Source organism: Rhipicephalus sanguineus, unplaced genomic scaffold (assembly GCF_013339695.2).
Source record: "Rhipicephalus sanguineus isolate Rsan-2018 unplaced genomic scaffold, BIME_Rsan_1.4 Seq680, whole genome shotgun sequence".
NCBI lineage: Eukaryota > Metazoa > Arthropoda > Arachnida > Ixodida > Ixodidae > Rhipicephalus > Rhipicephalus sanguineus.
In genome coordinates this window covers 21,411-38,369 of record NW_023615756.1, presented here as the reverse complement: position 1 = coordinate 38,369, position 16,959 = coordinate 21,411, and the positions used below count along the sequence as shown (strand labels likewise).

Genomic DNA, 16,959 nt, shown 5'->3' with positions numbered 1-16,959 from the left:
TGAGCAAGGCTTTGGAAGTGCGGTGTGAGGCACCAACGAGGTAAACAAACACGCGACACACAATAACTGTGTGGCCAAAACTTCATCACCGAAGGGCCAAGGTGCAGTTGCACACTGACCAATTGACGAGCTCAGTGCTACGTAATGTTGCCCATGGGCAACATTACGTCACTTACGAATAAGCCCAACCTGTTTTTCACATCGGGATTCTGGTGGCAGAACGGTGCAGCTTTAGCGGATAAACCAGCAGTGTCAGGCAACCAGTGCACTTTTCTTCTGCTAGAGCTGTACAGCTGTCTTCGCTGTCGGCATCAGTTCATTGCTTGCTGGCGCATGGTTCAGCTTATTTCTGGGGCCGTATTCCAAGACCATCACCGTTGAGACATCTGTCACTTTCAATGTGCACTGATTGGCGGGTTGGAGAATAGCGGATAAGTTGTCGCTTTAATCATTGCACATGTGGGATTCTACGGCAGGCAAAGTACAGCTGTCGCCGGGAGCGGTTGTCTCAGAATATGCCCAGTGTTTCAACACTGCACTTGAGGTAAAGATGCAAACAAAGCAATGGAAACAGAATGTGCAGTAGTGCAAAGTGCACGGTTGGTACCTGTTGTCCTTGAAAAGAAAAAACTGTATCCTCCCATCGTATTCGAAGTCCCACGTGCGACAGCAGTGAGGTCAGTCTTCAGCAGCTTTCTGTACAGCAGGTTTTTATTCCCATCCAGCCTTTCAGCCAACAAAGCCGTTTTCACTGGAACATATTACAGTCCTCGTCAATGTTCGATGTCCGGCTAGTTCGACAAAGCCAGCGTTGTTTTCTATCTGCCTCCATGATGTTGGACACTCTCAAACCGGTCTGCTGGCAGCCAGCGCTGAAGCCGTGGTCGAGAATAATCAGTCTGTCTGGTGCTGTCATCCACAAGGGTCCTGTCTGTCGTGTGGATGCGCCTGCAGGCGGATCGGCGGAATAGTCATCCGCGTCCGCGACAAATCCAGATTTGGTCCATCGTCTGAATGCACCATTAGTGAGGAAAGACTGGGCTGGAGCTGAAGAGGGGTGCAGGAATTTTTTTCAAAGTGGAGCATCATGCACCGCTGTGATAATCACAAAATGTGATCGCTGTAGTGTTCTGTACAAATGAGCAGGCTTGTTTGGAACGTGTGGAAAAAAAAAGTATATATATATATATATATATATATAATATGATCCTGTTTACTGGTTCAACAACGTTGCATATCATGCAAGCAACCCAGAAAAAAATTTGGCAAGATAAATTGTGCTGAAGAATTTGATGTTTCATAATAATGCTCAATTTCTTGTTTCTGACTCCATTACTCCAGCAGGAGTATTGGTCTCGAGGCTCACCACTGGAGACGCAGGTGCTGTGATCGTTGTGAGGTGCAGGGTTGGATCACATGATCTCGGGTTACTCGGGTGAAGGAAAGTCGACGGTTGAATGCGTTGCTTTAAACTGCGGCTTCTGGTGTTTTCCTCTTTGAATAGTGTTGTTTTGCTCTCACTTCACCTGTGCGAACACCTTGAGACTACACTATCTGGGAAAGTGCAGTCAAAGTTAACGGCGGCATGGTACTTCATACTGCTTCGTGTCACAGTGCGAGCCTAGCATGAGCTTTCACTTTCATTGTTACCCTGCTATGCAAGAGCGTCATATCACTGTCGCCTGACATTCCTATATTGTTATTTTCAGCTCATGGGGTTTCTTGCTTATAGAGGATGTATGTAGAATGAGCCCATCCAAGGTGGCTTCTTCTTTACGTTGCGCTACAAGCGACATGGCCAGCTTCAAATACTTATTCACCTATAATTTTTTGGGTTTTCACATCCTAAAACCATGATATGATTGAGGGACACCGTAGTGTACATTGGCCTCAAGCATTGATTGAATCTAAGTACATGGGCCTCAAGCATTGATTCACCATCTAACAGCAGCCGCAAAGTGTCGTACTGCTTATCAATGCAGGTGTAAATGCTTTACACTGGTATTTTCACTGGACATATAATTGCCAACACTTCTGTCTTGCCTAGTTAGAATCGGTTCATGCTTATGAAGCGTGGGGAAAAAAAAAAACTGGGATGAAGCAGAGATGCATACAGGACAAGTGCTTTTCCGTGTGTATCTTTCTTTGCTTTGTCCCAATGTTCTTCGCGCTTCATAAGCATAAAATTGCCATATAGACCATAGTAAGCCACTTTTTGTAGCATGCTAGTGCGTTCAAATGCACAAGGTAACACGGCCGGCTGGTACACTGTGCATTTACTATCGCAGTCGAGCCCTATCGGGACTGTATTTTTCAATCACAATTGGCCCATTTGTGTGAACTGCAGAATGGAATAAATCCTCAAAAATTTTCATCCCGATGTGGCTCGATGGCGATCGAAAATGCACCATGTGACAACCATAGAAAATTGTCGCAATAAGGGACAGCAGATAAATACAGTGATGCAACAGCTGCGCCAATTGCGCCAATTTGATACAATTCTTTATTTTTGCACCAAGCTGAGCCAAAACCGTGAAACTTGTTGAAATTGCACCACGCTGCGCCAAAATGCCCGACCAGCTTCAAAATTTTCTCAGTTGCGCAAATTTTAGCGAGAAATGGAGGCTGCGTTGGTCATCTGGAGTGTGGGCATCGTCGTCATCATCCAATATAGACGCACGGACCCTAGCCCTAACCCCCCCCCCCCTCGCCCCAGTGAAACAAAAGAAAAAAGTCAGCTTCACCGCAAGGAAGAAGCAATATATGCGATACCAACAAATTATAATGTTATACGAAGGGAGGCTGGCAGCAAACTCTCTTGTATTCGATCTCGTGTAACTCTACAAAACGTTGGTGTAAGAGAATACGGCCGTTCCAGGGAAAGATGCTCTTTGTGCAGTGTCTTCGCACTGAGAGCGCAGCACGTAGCAGGATATACGAGCCGCCCGCTGATGGCTGCCGAAATAGCGCGCTCGCGACCACGCCCTTAGAATCAAAGTTCAAAGTTGCTGCTTGAGCGACAGCCCCCCCCGCCCTCGCGTCTTTTCATGCTCGTTCAAGACGGCCGCGGCATTTCGCCTCTGCTTTGACGGCAGGCCTCCCGAGCGGAGTGGTGTTATCGCATGCGCCCTCCGAGCGAGAGAGATGGGCTGGTTCGTTTGATGTCTGCTTCAGCTGCGTTCGTCACCGGCACTCGCGGCGCTTTTACCCGCAGTTGAACATACTATGCGCGGGGGGATGTTATCAATTTGGTCTTTATACGGGACATGATGGCAAAAACCTGTCGAGAGTGTCCATATAATAGCTATCGCAATAAAAGAGGACAGTGGTTCTCAAATTTCCTGATGCTTGTTTTATTGCGTGCAGGGCGCTTTTTTACGCCACTTTTGCCGCAGTACACTGATGCCCTGCGGAAAAGCGTATTGAGATTTAGAAGAGGCTATTAATACTAGCTGTCAGGGACACAGCACGTTTTGTTCCTTAATTACTCATTCGTGCATGTGCCGCGTAATTATGAGTCCTAGTATGGTCGCTGACGTCTAAAAAAGTTATTGGCAATCATTTGGAGCTGCTGTGTGTGGTGTTTCTGCGGCCTTGAGAAACAGACAAAAACGTACGCCAGTTTGATTTTTTCGTCACCCCACTTGCTCCTGCTGTATGAAACTCCTGAATTTCGAGGTTGCTAGGTTCGCAGGTCCACATTAGCACTTGCAGTGCCTGTCGAATTACTTGACAGGCCCTGCAAATGCTAATGTGGATCTAGTCATTGTTCGTACTGTGTGGTGGCTCAGCACACTGCTTTTATTGAAATAGCAGTGTTCACGTGCACGATTTAGCTGATGTTGAATGGTTTGTACGTATTTTTGTTTTCTTTTCTAAAAGTAGGCTTTCTTTGTTATACTGCTCCAAATTTGAAATTTCGTGCTAAAAAAATTCAGGTTTTTTTTTCGTAACCTGCTCCAAATTTGGATTTTTGTGCTCCAAAAGCAACATTTTGCTGCTCCAAAAATTGCTCCAAATCCTATTTCGGCTGTTGCACCCCTGTAAATATTAAAATCGTGCTGCACACAAACTTGGGCTCACATAAAATGTTATCTAGCTACAACCCTGAATGAGGCGCGCGTGTGAATAGAGCTCTTGTGCGTTTTCGGGAGAGGCGCTTCAGGCAGCGACAGGCTGCTGCGGTGAGTCCCTTTAGGTTAGCACGAAGCTCAGCGGTGACCTGACCTCAGTTCAAGGCTAGTTCTGCATGATGGCATGCTGCTCACGGGTGTAAAAGATAAATTTGGCGGTGGTCTGTTCTCCTCCACCCATTTGAACTGCGTGGAGGGTCGCACGACTGTGGTTAACACCTGCAATGGGTCAGACGATGTAGCCGCAATCGAGGCGTTGAGTTCCTTGCAGAATAAGTCCCAGTTGCTAACGTAGCATTGACAGCGGAGGCGGCGTTGGTTATTTGCGGCCAAACCGCTTGTCAGGGGATGGTGATCAGTCCCCCAACAGTCCGGCTCTCGATCCCAGGAAACGGCATGTAAATTCAACCTCCACGACAGATCCGGCGCATATCGTGGAGCACTGGGATGATCTCGGCGATGTGTAAAAGTGGCCGGGGCATTTTTAGGACAAACTACACATCTGTAAAAGTATCTAGCTCGATGCTGCCTCTCGCACTGGAGGAAGGGTAGCCCCACGACTGATGAGTTGTGTTGAAGTCTTCCCCTGACATGCACAGTGCACTCAGGGCGAGTTCGACACAGATCCGCTCAAGATGCAATCAAGGAGCACTACCTCTATATGGATGCCTAGTGACACCACAATCACGTCAGTGTGCAGGAGGCTAACGAGCTCTGGCACAGCTTCTTGCCACTCATTACACCACGACAGTAGAGGAACTTGCGTCTGAGGTTATGAGGTCACGACATACACTGCAGCCTTGCTTGGAGGCCCCAGCACAGTGGTGCAGCGTCGACCAGGGGTGATTGGGAGCAGCATACACAATGAATCTGGGGACGCGCGGAAGTGAGTTCATTTCCTGTAGGAGCAGACACCAAGCGGGGAGCTTCGCCAGCGCAATGCGATGGCGAAGCTCCCCTACTTTATTGGCAAGATTATGGATTTTAAGAACTGGCTCTATTGAACGGTTTCTTGCTGCGACTCCATCATAAATTGTGGCTGTACCAACTGCAGGAAACTGTAAGTGCTTTCTTAAAGTGGTACTGACACAATATTTTGCGGCCGAGATAGCCTGCGGGATCGATTCCGGTGAACATGCATATATCATCTGCAAAATATCAACAGCGAATATAGCTTGGAAGTTAATTCAAATGAATTTTGAAGTTTGCTTGAGTGATCGACATCCTTGCGCTACTGACACCCTCAAAGGGGGGACCCTTGGGGCCTGCTTCTCAGCGGCTGCTCGCGAACTGCGCGGAAGTGAGTCACAGTTCTTTGTGCTGACGTGATCGAGCGCTGCACCCGCTAGGTGGTGATAATTGCACCCGGAGGCTTGTCATTCTTGAAACCGAAACTGAAACTGGTCGGTAATGAGGAGCCTGTAATTATCTGTCGCGCGCTGCAGCAAACGATGTGCCGAGTTATGACTAACAGGCACCCAGCAACACATTGCAGCAAAAAAAAAAAAAAACTCGAGGCCGAAATTTTTGTGTCGGTACTCCTTTAACCAACAGTGCATGTTTGACTGTGTGTACTGCTGCTAACATAACCTGCTACCTAGCGTTTTTAAACCTATGTGTACCTATGTTGTCTTCCAAAGAGGCACGTAGCATCTCCTTCAAGTTAAAGCCAGTGATTTCTGTGTGGCACTATTGCAGTGGAAGTTTCCACACATATTTAGTAACTTCAGCATCTCATTGAAGATATGCTTTGGGTACTGTAAAGAAGTCTTGTCACATAAAAATGGGAAATTTACCCTTGAGTCACTGAACATTGTGAGAAGAGTTTCTTCCTTACTGGTTTTTGGGTACCTCCTGGATCAAGAGGTGGAAATGGTGTAAACTTTGAAATATTTTCGCAAATATTGATAGGTCCTGCACTAGGTTTGGACATTGCAAAATAAACAAGCCTGTTGTATAACTGCAAGAAAAAACTTAAATGATTAAATGACAGCTTGTGTGCCCTTGGAGCGTACAGCCTCTTCACCAGCGATAGATGTAATTACAGGTCTTGTATAGAGTATACCACAGGACCTGCATGAACATGGGGATTCCATATAAATGCAGTGCAGCCGCATGCAAAACCACCGCCACTCATGTGCTGCACAGCAAGAAGAGAGAGGGAAAAGAGATGCTGGTGCTGTAAATGTGGTGTGAGCTCTTGGCACCAGTATAGGAGGAAGGGGGAAAAGAGTACTGCTGCTTGTAGGCAGTGGCCAAGGTAAGAGGATGAAACTTGTGTTGCAGGGAGAAAAGTTCACTTCCTTGTGCCATTACATCAACGTATTTTATCCACTTTTGCTTTGGCAGACCCACTGCTGTTCTCTAAAGTAGACTGTATGCGGTAGCACAGTTGACAGTAATGGCCAGTTAGGGTTGCTGGTTTTTTCCATTCCATAGGAATACATGGGATATAAGAAATTCCAATTTGGTTTCTCTTAATGTAGCATGTATGTGAAGTGCCCTTTTCATGAAAGTTATTCTTGTGTCTTTAGTGTTATTCATGTGAGGGACTTTTTTGAGGATAATGGGCAGAATTATTCATGATGGCATTTCTAGCAAGCCTCCTTGTCCTCCCCCACAAGCACTTCGGTCGCATGCTACTGCTGAGCAGTTGTGCACACGAAGGCATGGGACTTCTCCCTTCCAGGGGATGGGGAAGCATTTGTAGCTCTCGTAACAAATGTTCCGCTGTCCCAGTGAGGAGCTCCGAGGGGCATTGCTACCCAGTGATGGCACGGTCAGCATGGTCACGGGGTGTGCTGTCATTGTAGAGGGGAGGCGAATTGTGCCCTCATGTGAGCACCCTTTTGAAAGTCTGCAAAATAAAGCAGCATGCATTTCAAAGCAGATATATTAAAACGCAGGTATAGTGCCAGTAGTCATACTTTCAGTATGAGCGTGATTGAAGTGCAAGTTTAGAAGCACTTCAAAGAAAATCCATGTTCCAACAACAATCCGATTTGTGAAAATACCAGTAGTCAGTAGCAAAAAATGGTAATGACTCCATGAGCAAGGGAGTGCATAGTATGTGACATAGTGACAACATAATGTTAGACAGCACAGGAATAAAAGGAGACATAATGCACTGTTAAAACTAACGTAATGCTGTTTTTCTAAACTGCATGTATAATTGAAGACTGTTAAAAGGTTGTACTTTGTTCATACATATTTTTGTGGAGGATGAATACCACTCATATCTGTTGTTCATATCGTAAGGAACTAGCAAGAGAAATTCATTACACTTGATGTGGAGTACGCAGTGCTCAGCAAGGGAAAATTCAACATGTAAAAAAAAAAAAAATGCCGAATATGCAATCATGAACACGTTTTGATGTTCTGTCAAAACGTTGCACCTATTCCTTAGGAACAAAGCCTAACACAGACACACAAATGTTTTTTTTTTTTTTGTGCTATGATTTGACCTAAGCTTAGTGTACCCTTTGGTCATTCTGCACACTGTAAATTTTATTAACAGTACAGCAGAGCAGTTTCTCTCACAAGCTGTAATTGCATTGGCCTTTTTTGTTCCGTTCTCAAATATTTGACAGAAAATGTATTTGAAGCTGCTCAAACCTTAAGACTTCTTGGTCAGTATGGTCTCCTGGTTACTTTTGATCGTAGTTAGTACAGTATGTATAAAACTACAGTAGGGGTGTGCAAATGTTCGCATTTTTCAAGACTAGTGCTCCAGGAAGGCACATGCAACGAGCAGATGGAGGCCTCAGGAGAGCACCTCAGATTACACTAAAGGGGGCTGTGCAAGATTCCAAGGCACCTAAGAGGCAGAGCTGGGACCAGGGCAGTAATTGAGTTAGCGCTCCCGAGGCCAAAGCATGCCAAGGGATGTTCACATACAGTATTGGCTGTCTGTGGAAGCAGACAGTCAATTTTGTACACTTCTGCAACACGAATCCTCTACTGTGTTTTAGAGGTGTACAAGACCTAATCGAGCCTCTACCCACGGATCATGCTGGGTTCCATCTTTGATGTTCCCATTGCTTCTGTTGTTCTGGAGGCATTGTCTATATCATGGAGCTATATATGACGCATTCTTTTGAGTACTTATGCCCTTGTCAGTTGCACATTCTGACTTTATTTCATAGACTCGGACTCTGAATCCCATGGTAGCACCAGCTTAAAGGGACATTAAAGTGAAACGATGAATCAATTTAAACTGATAAATTATCCTTTGGAAGCTCTACTGTCATTAATTTTACCATCACTATTGAACGGAAGAGAAAATGAAATTTAAAGCGTCAATTCTTAAACTTTGCTTCGAAATCTCTGTACATGAATGTAAGCTTGACAACATGGATTTCAAAGTGTTCATGTTTTGGCTTCATTGGCTCAACAAAATTTCCTGAAACTTAGTGTGTTAAATGCCTGGCCCTCTCACAGGACAATGCGTTTCACATTTTTACTAATTAAGAACTATGTACCCCCTAGTAGATGTCAAAATCTATGATGTCATTGCAAGTAGTGCGGAAACTTCAAGGGGGTGTCGCCACCTGCATTTTCTCTTTGCGTGTTTTCTCACTAACCAAGCGTCATCTCTTGGCAAGAGTTGTGCTTTTGGTATTGCGAAAAGGTAATTTACTAATACAAAATAACAATTTTTCTAAATAGTGTCTCATTTATAGAAAAGGCCTCATAATATACACTTCCATGACAAACTTGCTAACAATATAAACATTATGATGTGAACATACTTGTATAATAATGGAGAAGACTACCATTGTTTATTTGAAAAGCTTATTCAATATTCACTTTCCTTTTGTCATTATTTGACTCAGTCTAAAAATTTACTTTTTGCACAACTCTAGGAACCACCGTAGAACACAATTTAATCTGCCATCTTGCCCTTCTTCTAGCTTTGACTGCTGCAGTGGTGCTTCGGAGCCTGACCTGAGGCCCCGCACGGTGGTCTAGTGGTTATGGCATTCGAGTGCTGACCCGAAGGTTGCAGGATCGAATTCTGGCCGTGGCGGCTGCATTTTCGATGGAGGCGAAAATGTTTGAGGCCCGTGTACTTAGATTTAGGTGCACATTAAAGAACCCCAGGTGGTTGAAATTTCCGGAGCCCTCCACTACGGCGTCTCTCATAATCATATCGTGGTTTTGGGACGTTAAACCCCATATATTATTAGGAGCCTGACCTGAATACTCTTGGTTTATCAGGTCATTTGCCTTTGTGGAGTTCAAAAGCGAGGCGGATGCTGATCGCAACTTCAAGCGCCTACAAAAGGCCAGCCTGCGTGGCCACCCTTTGAGAGTGGGCTACCGTGGTGCCAAGCGTGCTGACCTGCCTTCTAACTGGCAAGAGGTGCAGAATGAGCTTTGTGTGTATGGCCTGCCCCAAGGGTTATCACAGCATAGAGTTGCCAGGCTCTTCCCCACTGCCACCAACGTTTCCACCATGGCTTTGTAAGTGAAAACCATGTTTGTGCCATCTAAACTCTCTCTGGTTGACTGTGACTGTGAGTGCACCCTGGCTGTGATTACTCTGCTGTCATTGGTATGAGTATTCTACACGTCAGGCTTTTGCCAAGTGTAGTTGGACTCTTAAGAAATGGCAACACAGACCACGAGTGTTTAAAAAAAAAAGAGATATAATCTTGGAGCCTTTCGAAAAAAACCATTTTCTTGGGAGTTGCATCAACTGTGGGCATAACTGATACTAATATTGGCTGTGCTCATATCAGAGTTAACTATCCAGGCTTCTGAAAAGTGTTTACATAAGTAAAACTGGTGCACTGTTATGTAGTTCTGTAACTGTTGCCTCGTCAGTTGTGTAAATGAAAAATACCGACCAACAAAAAAGGCACATTTAGCCATTCCTTGTCTTATCTGAAGCAGTGCGTTGTGGTATGGCAGTACTAGTACATTCCCTTTTGTAACAGTGTTGTGTCTTGCTCTTTTTAAGTATTCACAGCCTGAGGACTTGATTAGAGATTAATGGTTTTTTGCTGCATGAAATATGAGTGAATTTAAATCCAGGATGGTATTTTTTTGTTGCCATGAGAAACGAAGTAGCCTTAAAGGGACCGACAACTAATTTTTCTCGACCTATTTCTTTACGGCGCGACAGAAAGCTCACCTTTCGCAGTGTTTGTAGCTGCAGTAGTTAATCCCAAAAGCACGTAGTTATTTTACAAGCAGTATTTTTCGATCTCAAAGGCTCTAAACACGGACGCACCTTTCCTCCAGCAACGCTGGGAATTGATAGCGATGCCGCTAACCCTTCTCGCGATTTGTGAAAGCTATAGTTCTGCTTTCGCAGGAGTTCCTGTAACTATGCTTAACCACCTTTATTAAGAGCTTTTCAAGTATTTTTTAAAATAACAAGCTGTTACAATGAGATGATGTGGCATTATACACCTCCCTGTATTTGTACCACGTTGTGTGCGCATGCGTCCAAAGTTGCCTGCGTCTGTGTCATGGGTGGCTTGTCCCGGCGTTGCTACTCTATAGATGCATGAGCCAAGCCAAGTCATCGAAAACGTCACTAGGCATGTGCGCGGCCGCGCTGAGTAGCAGCGCGCGTTATTTTTGAGACGAAGTGTAGGTAGCAAAACTATGTCGCTCCAAAATCTTAGCGACCTGGAAACTGCGTGTACGATTGCATGAGTACGCTGAAAAGTTGTTCAATATGCGCTGACGAGCATGGGATCATTATGTCATGTGAAGGCAGCGCCACTTTAATGCATACTACTAACGCAGGCCTATACGTACATTTTTATGGAGTAATACCTTTTAATATAAAGAAACGAACGATATTTCAATACTAACAAAAAAATCGTCGACCGCGTACAGCAATCAACGGTCACATGGCCGGGTTCATCGGATCGTTCATGTTTTTGCCGCAAGAGGCGCCACAGGTCATTCATTTTTCGTGACTTTCATGAAGAAATCAAAATATAAATCCATCTCTCACGAAAAAAACAGGGTAGGTTTGAGTCAATGCGACGGACAATCTTGCCATCAGTGGAGTCATCTCATTTCATGTTCTGGGCAGTTGTCGGTCCCTTTAAAACCCAAATAATAGTGGAGGCATCATATTCAGTCTCACTGCAACATAAAGGGATACTGAATGAAATATGAAGAAAAGAGGAAACCGTTGAAATTGCACTCAGAAGATGCGATTATTCCGGTATCCACTCTTTATTTCGCATAGTCTTAAAAGAAATGGTGGGGGGCCCGTTTGCTGCTGCTCCTTTCAACGATAAATTAATATACCTGCCAACTGTCCCGATTTGCCCGGGAGACTCCCGATTTCCGTCTTCTTGGTTGTATGATCGCAGCCATAAATCTGGTGATAAACTGCCTCAACCCAATTTTGAAAACAAAAAAAGAACTACAGTAAAACAAAGACCGGTGATTAAAACAACACAAACTTATTTATATGACACACCAAACAAAAGGGAACGTCCACAAAGCTTGAAAGGTTCGCTGGTCACTGCTGTTTCCTGTCGTCCGCCGGGCTCTCCTCCTTTCACCGAAAACACGAACACGCACACACCATTTGTTGTTGCCAAGTATAATCATGCCAAGTACACACACACCACATGAACATTTGTTGTTGCCAAGTATAATCATGCTCTGTCAACTAGTTATGCATGTTTGCTATATATATTTGTCTTCCAGCACACAGTGTAAGAACTTATCACTACTGAAGTCTTCCGGTTTGGCCTTTGGGTGCACCGATTTCTTTACTAGAGTGTTTTAGCTTCTTTGTTGCTGACATCTAAATTGCAACCCTTTCTGCCACAGCTACACTTTGGTGACATTCGAGAGCAAGGATGCCTTGCTGGCTGCCCTCAAGAACAACGCATGCCATTACATGGATGGGAATCCACTCAAGTTCTCCTATCGTTTGAAGCGTGAGCTGATCTTTCTGCTACACATAGTCTAGTTAAAACCCAGGAAAGGCAGAAGTTCAGGGGAAGATGGAAGCTTGAAGAGATGAAAAATTGGTGAACACGGGATGTCGCTGCAGCCGATGTTTCAACAAGTGGACTTGTCTTCAAGGTTGGAACAAGGTTGCTGCAACAAGGCTGCTTCAAGGTTGCAGCCTTGAAAACAAGTCCGCTTGTCGAAACGTTGGCTCCAGCGACACCCCGTGATCATGAATTTGTCATCTTAGCATAGTCTAGTTGAAATTTGGACACAGTCGTTTAATTTAGTTTTTTGCCTCTGAATAAATCTTCCTGTGATTATTTCGATGGAGGCAAAAATGCTTGAAGCCCGTGTGCTTAGATTTAGGTGCATGTTAAAGAAGCCCAGGCGGTCGAAATTTCCGAAGCCCTCCACTGCAGCGTCACTCGTAATCATATCGTGGTTTTGGGACGTTAAACCCCAACGATCATCATCATCCCTGTGACTAAGTTACTCATTTGTCATCAGCCCAGGAAAAGCCCAGCTGTGATAGTTTTTCTTTAACGTGAGAGTGTTAAAGGGCTTGTTTCGCAGAAATTCTGGTGTCGGCGTCGTTGGTTGTGAGTGAAAAATTAGCGTTGTCCATGAGTGAAAAATCGAGAAAGATGCAAATAAAATAAAGAGTAAAAATGTTCGGTTCGAGTGAGAATCGAACCCAGGCCTGTGGCGTGGCCAAGCAGGTTTCCTACCACAGAGCTACGCCATTGTTTGAAACTGCTTTGGAAAAAAAACACTATATGAATGTCATGTAGTGGGAAAGGCCCACTTATTACAAAGCGCTTGGACATATTTAATCATCAGCAGCTGCAAAAGCATCAACAAAGTGAGCAGCTGCGTAAGTCGCATGTTACCTTACGGATGTCTAGTGGGCCCTTCGCTGATTCGCAAGAGGAAGAATTATGGCGTAGTGGGCACTTAGCAACTGTACTTGCATTAGGCATTCTAGGGCAGTTTGAAGCAGCCAATGTTACGCCCACAGACGTTCGTTTCCTTGCGGCACGGTTGAGGCATCCACCGAGAACCGAAACCAGGCGAGCAATTGAGAAGGAGATGCGCACGGGGCCCGATCATGCTATCACATTCTACTCTTAAAGGTGAAACTCAAACATCCTCCAAGTTTTCAGTAGAAAATACGGAATTTTCATAAAAATCCTAGTATAAAAGTAATGTGAAGGCACCTGCCGTCTTCACACACGAACTTTATGTGAGACGGAAATACCTTGTTGGGGTTACTGAAGTTAACTTGAAAAGAACAATTAAAAACTTGTGAATTAGCTCCTTATTGTCAGCTTGAGGGCAGTTGCTCATGTGGGAAAGTTGTAGGGCATCACAGTTTATGGCAATTTTTGCACTGACTTGAGATATTCATCATCAAATCTCAAGGCCCCGTTTCAGGCAATATCAGGGCCTAGAGCAGGGAAGGTGGCCGCTTTATTGCATTAGACTGGAACTTCCAGGGACAAAGAAATGACGAATGTTGAATGAAGGTGCATTGAAGCAGAATGTGGTCAAGGAAAATGGCACGCAGTCTGAAATACTCAAGTGAACCACTTATTCTTTGCGGGTGATGGGTGGTGTTTATGTATTTTTTTGTTAAACTATAAATAGATGTCAAGCACTCTTTGGCCGTTTGCAGTGCCTGCAAGGAAAAGCGCCACCTTGGCAACCCCCGAGTTTAATGCTGTACAGTGAAAGAAAAGGTTTAAATTGTTTTCTTGTGCACAGAAAACAATAGTTGTGCGCCGCCGCTGCCGGTGTCCATAACTCCTGTTGCGTGAAATGAGAAAAAAATGTGTAGGATTGAGTGGGATTTGAAACCAGGCCCTCTGCTTGGCAGTAGAGTATTCTATCACAGACCAATGCTGGGGAAATTTACCCTTGAGTCACTGAACATTGTGAGAAGACTTTCTTCCTTACTGGTTTTTGGGTACCTCCTGGATCAAGAGGTGGAAATGGTGTAAATTTTGAAATATTTTCGCAAATATTGATAGGTCCTGCACTAGGTTTGGACATTGCAAAATAAACAAGCCAGGTGTATAACTGCAAGAAAAAACTTAATGATTCAATGACAGCTTGTGTGCCCTTGGAGCGTACAGCCTCTTCACCAGCGATAGATGTAATTACAGGTCTTGTATAGAGTATACCACAGGACCTGCATGAACATGGGGATTCCATATAAATGCAGTGCAGCCGCATGCAAAACCACCGCCACTCATGTGCTGCACAGCAAGAAGAGAGAGGGAAAAGAGTTTTATGCTGTACAGTGAAAGAAAGGTTTAAATTGTTTTCTTGTGCACAGCACGAAAGAAAACTAGTCATGCAGGTTACTGAGTGACTACAGTAAAACATTGCTAATTGCTGCTAGCACAGCATAACTATGCACGGAACACTAGTATACAGTAACTGTAAAGTATGAATTTGCATCTCCTGACTTACACCGCTGCTGCCTACAGAGATATATAAATGCAATACCACAGTAATTGTTGCCTAAAGTGGCCCCTACAAGGCCTTTTCTTTCTTTTACAGCGGACGCTGTTATGAGATCACAATGGCCGATTTTGGTGGCATAGTTGTGCGCCGCCGCTGCCGGTGTCCATAACTCCTGTTGCGTGAAATGAGAAAAAAATGTGTAGGATTGAGTGGGATTTGAAACCAGGCCCTCTGCGTGTCAGTAGAGTATTCTATCACAGACCAATGCTGGTGCTTGAAACTCTTTTGCAAAAAGAGCCTATACAAGCATCATGTCAGGCAAGGATCACGTCAACAGAGATGTAATATAGCATGGTAGAAGAGTAAAATAACAACCAAGCTTCGCACAATGTGGATTGCATAAAGAGTGGGTCATTTAAAGCTTCCCACCCATTACAAAGGGTTCAGCCATAATTCGTCGTCATCAGCCACAGGATCAACGAAGTGCACATAATGCCTTACAGATGTGTAGCAGGTACCTTGCTTCTCTGCAGAATGAGGGATAATGGCATAGTGGGTGCTCCCCTACTTCGCAAAAATTATGATGATTCATGGCATAGTGGGTACATTGCAAGTGTACTTGTAGAGGGTTTACATTCGGCTCTAGAAAGGCCGCTTTTCCAGCTTTCGCTGTGACGGCTGCATGTTCCGCGCAGGCCTGGCGGTTTTTTACTAAAGCATGGAAGAAATAGGGCCGCGCGGTAGCGTGCAGTAGTGATGCCAAGGATCGTTTCGAAACTATGACACAGCACATACAGAGCAGCACATCGGAGGGACAACTCATTCGACTTTTCCCCGATGTGTGTGTCGCATATGTCTGTACAGCTATCTGCTATTGCGTGACATTTCATTATCAAAATGCAGTGCTTGCTGGGGTTTCACATGTCACCCAACTTGCTACCAAATGAATCCAACAGACAATTAGGCCAGGGAAAGCATAGGGACCATTAATTGTTGTCTGTAAACTGTAGTGTAGTAATAATGACTTAAATTGAATTAAAAGTGCATGAAAAATCACCCTTTCCGTCGGTGGGATCAGAACCCACAACCTTCAAAATACGCATCCAATGCTCTACCAAGTTAAAGACCACATTTAATGGCCCCTGTGGTTTCCCTGGCCTAATTGTCTGTTGGATTCATTTGGTTGTGTCCAACAAAGAAACGAGCGCTTTGAAAAAAGTTCACCTTCTTAAGTTCAACCAAAACATTAAAACTCATCTGTTTGGCTGGTCATGGTGTTGAATCCAGAGATGCTTGCATGCTGCTCATATTATTGAGATCAGAACAAATATGGAAAGAAATGTACACTCAAACCTCGATATAACGAACACGGATATAACGAATTATCGGTTATAACGAAGTAAATGAAGAATAGTCTTGTCATAGCTACAGTGTTGCAAATAAACGTTTATAACGAATTTTCGGATATAAAGAAGTTATTTTCGTGGCAGATGTGACTTTGTTATAATGAGGTTTGAGTGTATATATTCTTAGCTCTTTGCATATTAGTTTCATGCACTGGTTTTGCACTGTATGAAGAACAGCGATGCACATTATCCCTTTGGGTCATTCGCATTTTCTTTGTGCTTGTCAAGGCACACTTGTATAAATTTTCTCAAACCAATTACATTGTTCTTTCATATTTTTTTTGCTTTACGCTGTTGTTTCTGTGCAGCTGCTGGTGCAGGCAAGAAGAAGAAGATCAGAAGGAAGAAATTGAGAGAGAGGCAGCAGCAGACGGAGCTTGGAAAGCCATCCGATTCCAAGCCTGGCAAAAACACTCCAGGAATGCCTGGAAGAAAACAAAATGTAGTGCCAGGAAAGAAGCTATTTGTGAAACAGACAGACAGTCCTGCACAGGCAAAGACGTCCAAGGCTAAATTTGATGCCAAGCGCAAAGAGATGACAAAAGCTGCTCAACCTGCAAAGCAGGGAAAGGTTCAAAAGCAGTAAAAGTGCTCAGTCATTTATGGCACAAAATAGGAAAGTGCTCCATAGCATCATCATTTCAGCAAAACAGAATTGCTGTGCACATTGTTTTACTGAGGAAATGAAAGTGGGACCTATGCTGCATTTTAAGTGACATTGAGGACAGATTTAACTTTGACTGTTTTTTATCGCAGACTTTAGTTATGACATTGTAAATTGTTCTGTGTAAGTGGACCGTTTATGCAACTTTTAGTGATATATTGACGAAGCAGGGTGCGTACAAGTTCTTGATACTCATGAAATTGAAAAGGACAGTCGAACGTCGTTAATACGTACCTACTGGGAGCGCGGCATAACTGTGCACTAAACGGTAGTAAGCAGTAAACGCCAAGGACAGATTTGCATCTCTTGACACGCGCCGCCGCCACCAACTAATGTAATTCCACAGCAA

General features: G+C 44.3%; 1 protein-coding gene across 1 annotated transcript in view; it reads left to right on the top strand.

Annotated features, from left to right (window-relative positions):
• The window catches only part of LOC119378082 (nucleolin), a gene marked incomplete at its 5' end in the record, with an annotated part of 37,185 nt that extends 20,651 nt beyond the window's left edge, over positions 1 to 16,534 (top strand). The window contains 3 exon segments of the mRNA XM_037647325.2: positions 9,354 to 9,599; positions 11,946 to 12,055; positions 16,255 to 16,534. Of these exon segments, the coding sequence (XP_037503253.1) occupies positions 9,354 to 9,599; positions 11,946 to 12,055; positions 16,255 to 16,532 (634 nt within the window).
• Positions 16,535 to 16,959: the final 425 nt, after the last annotated feature.